General features: G+C 55.6%; 1 protein-coding gene across 1 annotated transcript; it reads left to right on the forward strand.

Moving 5' to 3' along the window:
• The first annotated feature begins 3,858 nt into the window (after positions 1-3,858).
• Positions 3,859-6,217, forward strand: LOC108228473 (heat shock 70 kDa protein 1-like). The gene is made up of 2 exons (XM_017404028.3): positions 3,859-4,012; positions 4,113-6,217. The coding sequence occupies exon 2, from the start codon at positions 4,136-4,138 to the stop codon at positions 6,041-6,043; it is 1,908 nt and encodes a 635-aa protein (XP_017259517.1). The 5' UTR covers positions 3,859-4,012; positions 4,113-4,135; the 3' UTR covers positions 6,044-6,217.
• The last annotated feature ends 469 nt before the right edge of the window (positions 6,218-6,686 follow it).

The raw sequence follows: 6,686 nt of genomic DNA on the forward strand, positions 1-6,686 counted from the left end.
TAGGGAAACAGTGGGGACGCCAATGTCGAGCGGAACCGCCGGGCCCGGGAGATCGAGGCCCATTCATTCTCTATGGGAGCGCGAAACGGCCAAAAGGGGAGGGGGGAGCGGGCGTTTCGGCCGTTTCGCGCTCCCATAGGGAAACAGTGGGGACGCCAATGTCGAGCGGAACCGCCGGGCCCGGGAGATCGAGGCCCATTCATTCTCTATGGGAGCGCGAAACGGCCAAAAGGGGAGGGGGGAGCGGGCGTTTCGGCCGTTTCGCGCTCCCATAGGGAAACAGTGGGGACGCCAATGTCGAGCGGAACCGCCGGGCCCGGGAGATCGAGGCCCATTCATTCTCTATGGGAGCGCGAAACGGCCAAAAGGGGAGGGGGGAGCGGGCGTTTCGGCCGTTTCGCGCTCCCATAGGGAAACAGTGGGGACGCCAATGTCGAGCGGAACCGCCGGGCCCGGGAGATCGAGGCCCATTCATTCTCTATGGGAGCGCGAAACGGCCAAAAGGGGAGGGGGGAGCGGGCGTTTCGGCCGTTTCGCGCTCCCATAGGGAAACAGTGGGGACGCCAATGTCGAGCGGAACCGCCGGGCCCGGGAGATCGAGGCCCATTCATTCTCTATGGGAGCGCGAAACGGCCAAAAGGGGAGGGGGGAGCGGGCGTTTCGGCCGTTTCGCGCTCCCATAGGGAAACAGTGGGGACGCCAATGTCGAGCGGAACCGCCGGGCCCGGGAGATCGAGGCCCATTCATTCTCTATGGGAGCGCGAAACGGCCAAAAGGGGAGGGGGGAGCGGGCGTTTCGGCCGTTTCGCGCTCCCATAGGGAAACAGTGGGGACGCCAATGTCGAGCGGAACCGCCGGGCCCGGGAGATCGAGGCCCATTCATTCTCTATGGGAGCGCGAAACGGCCAAAAGGGGAGGGGGGAGCGGGCGTTTCGGCCGTTTCGCGCTCCCATAGGGAAACAGTGGGGACGCCAATGTCGAGCGGAACCGCCGGGCCCGGGAGATCGAGGCCCATTCATTCTCTATGGGAGCGCGAAACGGCCAAAAGGGGAGGGGGGAGCGGGCGTTTCGGCCGTTTCGCGCTCCCATAGGGAAACAGTGGGGACGCCAATGTCGAGCGGAACCGCCGGGCCCGGGAGATCGAGGCCCATTCATTCTCTATGGGAGCGCGAAACGGCCAAAAGGGGAGGGGGGAGCGGGCGTTTCGGCCGTTTCGCGCTCCCATAGGGAAACAGTGGGGACGCCAATGTCGAGCGGAACCGCCGGGCCCGGGAGATCGAGGCCCATTCATTCTCTATGGGAGCGCGAAACGGCCAAAAGGGGAGGGGGGAGCGGGCGTTTCGGCCGTTTCGCGCTCCCATAGGGAAACAGTGGGGACGCCAATGTCGAGCGGAACCGCCGGGCCCGGGAGATCGAGGCCCATTCATTCTCTATGGGAGCGCGAAACGGCCAAAAGGGGAGGGGGGAGCGGGCGTTTCGGCCGTTTCGCGCTCCCATAGGGAAACAGTGGGGACGCCAATGTCGAGCGGAACCGCCGGGCCCGGGAGATCGAGGCCCATTCATTCTCTATGGGAGCGCGAAACGGCCAAAAGGGGAGGGGGGAGCGGGCGTTTCGGCCGTTTCGCGCTCCCATAGGGAAACAGTGGGGACGCCAATGTCGAGCGGAACCGCCGGGCCCGGGAGATCGAGGCCCATTCATTCTCTATGGGAGCGCGAAACGGCCAAAAGGGGAGGGGGGAGCGGGCGTTTCGGCCGTTTCGCGCTCCCATAGGGAAACAGTGGGGACGCCAATGTCGAGCGGAACCGCCGGGCCCGGGAGATCGAGGCCCATTCATTCTCTATGGGAGCGCGAAACGGCCAAAAGGGGAGGGGGGAGCGGGCGTTTCGGCCGTTTCGCGCTCCCATAGGGAAACAGTGGGGACGCCAATGTCGAGCGGAACCGCCGGGCCCGGGAGATCGAGGCCCATTCATTCTCTATGGGAGCGCGAAACGGCCAAAAGGGGAGGGGGGAGCGGGCGTTTCGGCCGTTTCGCGCTCCCATAGGGAAACAGTGGGGACGCCAATGTCGAGCGGAACCGCCGGGCCCGGGAGATCGAGGCCCATTCATTCTCTATGGGAGCGCGAAACGGCCAAAAGGGGAGGGGGGAGCGGGCGTTTCGGCCGTTTCGCGCTCCCATAGGGAAACAGTGGGGACGCCAATGTCGAGCGGAACCGCCGGGCCCGGGAGATCGAGGCCCATTCATTCTCTATGGGAGCGCGAAACGGCCAAAAGGGGAGGGGGGAGCGGGCGTTTCGGCCGTTTCGCGCTCCCATAGGGAAACAGTGGGGACGCCAATGTCGAGCGGAACCGCCGGGCCCGGGAGATCGAGGCCCATTCATTCTCTATGGGAGCGCGAAACGGCCAAAAGGGGAGGGGGGAGCGGGCGTTTCGGCCGTTTCGCGCTCCCATAGGGAAACAGTGGGGACGCCAATGTCGAGCGGAACCGCCGGGCCCGGGAGATCGAGGCCCATTCATTCTCTATGGGAGCGCGAAACGGCCAAAAGGGGAGGGGGGAGCGGGCGTTTCGGCCGTTTCGCGCTCCCATAGGGAAACAGTGGGGACGCCAATGTCGAGCGGAACCGCCGGGCCCGGGAGATCGAGGCCCATTCATTCTCTATGGGAGCGCGAAACGGCCAAAAGGGGAGGGGGGAGCGGGCGTTTCGGCCGTTTCGCGCTCCCATAGGGAAACAGTGGGGACGCCAATGTTGAGCGGAACCGCCGGGCCCGGGAGATCGAGGCCCATTCATTCTCTATGGGAGCGCGAAACGGCCAAAAAGACACACTCAGTTGGTGTGCAACTTGTGACGTTAAAGTTCATGTCAGGAAAACAACTGAACAGATAAATAAATGTCAAAGTTTGAGTTTCTGTTGAGTTCCTTAAGTTAAAAAATATAAACGAATAAATCGATTTTTCTTCAGAGCTGTGGTCAGATCCGAGCTGCTGATGAATCCAGGTTCAGCCTCAGGTGTTTCTGACTCACCTGATGAGCTCGTGATGCGTTCAGGAGCTTCAGGTGAAACAAAGTTTCCTCTAAAACAAACAAACAAACAGGAAGAAGAAAAAAAGTGAGGAAAAACATTAAAAACAAAACGAATCTCAGCTTTTTGGGTTAAAAAGAGATTTTCTCTGAATTTAGACTAAAACCAAACTTCTATTTATTCCTTATAAATCTAAAACTGAGAACATAAATTATTCATAAAGAGAAAATATCCAGAATAACTTCTTTATGCAGAAAATTATAAAAAACTAAATAATAAAATAAAACAGCTTTTTTCTTTTATTCTTCAAAGTCAAAGTCAGCTTTATTGTAATTTCTACAATATATCACAGACATATTGAGAACTGAAATTTCTGTTCTCTCTGGGCTCCCAGGCCACACAAGAAAAAGTGTTTAAGAATTATAGTAACAAAAAGAACAAAAGACACAAATGGCAAAAATTGTAACCAGAATGTGAATAACAGTTTGAATAGTGCAAATTATAAGGTCAATCATTAAATATCATTAAATAATAATTAAAAACATTAATGTCTCCTAAAGACTTTCTCTCCTGGTTTTTGCTCCATTTCTCCAGAAAGTTCTCCAACAGTCTTTTATTTTGAAATCCCAACAGAAACAGCTGAGCTCGAGCCTCATTGGAGGAAACTTCAAGAGATTTCCATCAAGACGCTGAAAGAAACCAGATATTGAGGATTTACACTTCAAAATAAAACGAAACCACGTCCAGCGACGGCTTCCTGCAGTTTACTAATTACAGAGAGCTTTTATTTTGAAGCAGCTAACAGGAAGCAGTATAACTTGTTTCCGCTGACTTGATGTTTTGTGTTTGAAGCGTCTAGAAGCAGCGAGACTGTCAGCTTCACAGATATAAAGCTGCCGGTCTGAGACAGAGACACTCAGAGACACGTCCAGAGGAGGAGACACGTCCAGAGAAGGAGACACATCCAGAGGACAAGAAGACTCCTGTTCATCTGTAAGTCCATCCTTCCTCTCTGAAACCTCCTGAGCTCCATCAGCTGCTGCACTTCCTGTCTTCTCTGATGTCCTTCTGCTTTGTGTCTCTGCTTCTTTAGGACACAAAGTGAACTCAGCCAAGATGGCCGCAGCTAAAACCGGCGCCATCGGCATCGACCTGGGCACCACCTACTCCTGCGTGGGGGTTTTCCAGCACGGAAAAGTGGAAATCGTGGCCAACGACCAGGGCAACAGGACCACCCCCAGCTACGTGGCCTTCACCGACACCGAGAGGCTGATCGGGGACGCGGCCAAGAACCAGGTGGCTCTGAACCCCGGCAACACGGTGTTTGATGCCAAGAGGCTGATTGGAAGGAAGTTTGATGAGGCGGTGGTGCAGGCGGACATGAAGCACTGGCCCTTCAAGGTGCTTTCAGAAGGAGGGAGGCCCAAAATCCAGGTGGACTACAAAGGAGAGCAGAAAACCTTCTTCCCCGAGGAGATCTCCTCCATGGTCCTGGTGAAGATGAAGGAGACGGCCGAGGCCTACCTCGGTCACAAGGTGTCCGACGCTGTGGTCACGGTCCCGGCGTACTTCAACGACTCCCAGCGCCAGGCCACTAAAGACGCCGGCGCCATCGCGGGACTCAACGTCCTGAGGATCCTCAACGAGCCCACGGCGGCCGCCATCGCCTACGGTCTGGACAAAGGCAGTTCAGGAGAGACAAACGTCCTGATCTTCGACCTGGGCGGAGGCACCTTCGACGTGTCCGTCCTCACCATGGAAGACGGCGTCTTTGAGGTGAATGCCACGGCCGGAGACACTCACCTGGGAGGAGAGGACTTTGACAACCGCCTGGTGAACCACTTTGTGGACGAGTTCAAGAGGAAACACAAGAAGGACATCAGCCAGAACAAGAGAGCCTTGAGGAGGCTGCGGACAGCCTGCGAGAGGGCCAAGAGGACGCTGTCCTCCAGCTCCCAGGCCAGCATGGAGGTGGACTCTCTGTTCCAGGGCCTCGACTTCTACACCTCCATCACCAGGGCTCGCTTCGAGGAGCTGTGCTCCGACCTGTTCCGGGGAACCTTGGAGCCCGTGGAGACAGCCCTGAGGGACGCCAAAATGGACAAGGGCCAGATCCACGACATCGTCCTGGTGGGAGGCTCCACCCGGATCCCCAAGATCCAGAAACTCCTGCAGGACTTCTTCAACGGCCGCGAGCTGAACAAGAGCATCAACCCAGACGAGGCGGTGGCTTACGGCGCCGCCGTCCAGGCTGCCGTCCTGACCGGGGACACGTCCAGGAACGTTCAGGACCTGCTGCTGCTGGACGTGGCCCCTCTGTCCCTGGGTATCGAGACGGCCGGAGGAGTCATGACGCCCCTGATCAAACGCAACACCACCATCCCCGCCAAACAGACCCAGGTGTTCACCACGTCCTCGGACAACCAGCCCGGGGTCCTGATCCAGGTCTACGAAGGGGAGCGAGCCCTGACCAAGGACAACAACCTGCTGGGCAGCTTCCAGCTGACGGGAATCCCACCGGCTCCACGAGGCCTCCCTCAGATCCAGGTCACCTTCGACATCGACGCCAACGGCATCTTGAACGTGTCGGCGGCGGACAAAAGCACCGGCAAAGAGAACAAGATCACCATCAGCAACGATACAGGCCGACTGAGCAAAGAGGACATGGACAGGATGGTGCGGGACGCCGAGAAATACGAAGCCGAGGACGAGCTGCAGAGGGACAGGATCTCCGCCAAGAACTCCCTGGAGTCCTACGCCTTCAACATGAAGAGCTGCGTGGAGGACGGCAGGCTGAGGGACAAACTGAGCCAGGAGGACAAGAAGAAGGTGGTGGACAAGTGTCAGGAGACCATCAGCTGGCTGGAGGACAACCAGCTGGCTGACAAACAAGAGTACCAACACAAGCAGAGAGAGCTGGAGAACGTCCTCGGCAGCTTGGACCAGGGAGGGGGGCCCGCCGGGACCTGCAGAGAGCCGGCCCCAGGAGGCCCCCAGGGGCCCACTGTGGAGGAGGTGCACTGAAGAGGCCCCGGACCTGGACTCTGTGGGACTCCTCTCTGACGCTGCTGAAGGGTAACTTTATTCTGAAAGGTCTTTCTGTGTTTATTACCCTTCAAAATAAAATCCAAGTGACTGTAAATGTTTAAAAATGTCAAACTTTTTTAGTTTTGCTTTGCTGGACATTGCAATAAAAAATCAACAGAATTTTATGGTCTAAATTGTTTTCCTTGTGTTTTAAAAATGAATGATAAGAATAAAAAAAATCTTTGAGAACATTTTTATTTTAAAACAGCTAAATATTTCTCAGCTTCAGGGATTTAGATCATAAACTATCAGATCATTTTCATGGAGAGAAAATAAAGTTTGAGGAGCAGTTTTATAATAAAAATAAAGAAATAAAAATGTTTTGTTGTAAAGATTAAGTGTCATTCTCCTCTTTGGACACTAGAGGGCAGTAAGTCCTCATAAACTCACTTCTACACTTCATAAAAACAGCTGAAGGTTCTGGGTTTGGTTCTGATCCGGAGCAGAACCCAATCTGAGGGTTCTGTGTTTCTGTCAGCACGTTGATTTCCTGCTTCTTAGTTTTTTCAGACTTTGTTATTTCAGCTGTTCTTACATCAACACCTTCGGCTCATTCAGCCGAAGGCTGCTGGGACTTTTT

This window comes from Kryptolebias marmoratus, linkage group LG12 (genome assembly GCF_001649575.2).
Source record: "Kryptolebias marmoratus isolate JLee-2015 linkage group LG12, ASM164957v2, whole genome shotgun sequence".
Taxonomy (NCBI): domain Eukaryota; kingdom Metazoa; phylum Chordata; class Actinopteri; order Cyprinodontiformes; family Rivulidae; genus Kryptolebias; species Kryptolebias marmoratus.

Bases quoted from the DNA above. Each gene is read 5' to 3' on its own strand.
- LOC108228473 (XM_017404028.3), top strand. From the start codon at position 4,136: ATGGCCGCAGCTAAAACCGGCGCCATCGGCATCGACCTGGGCACCACC.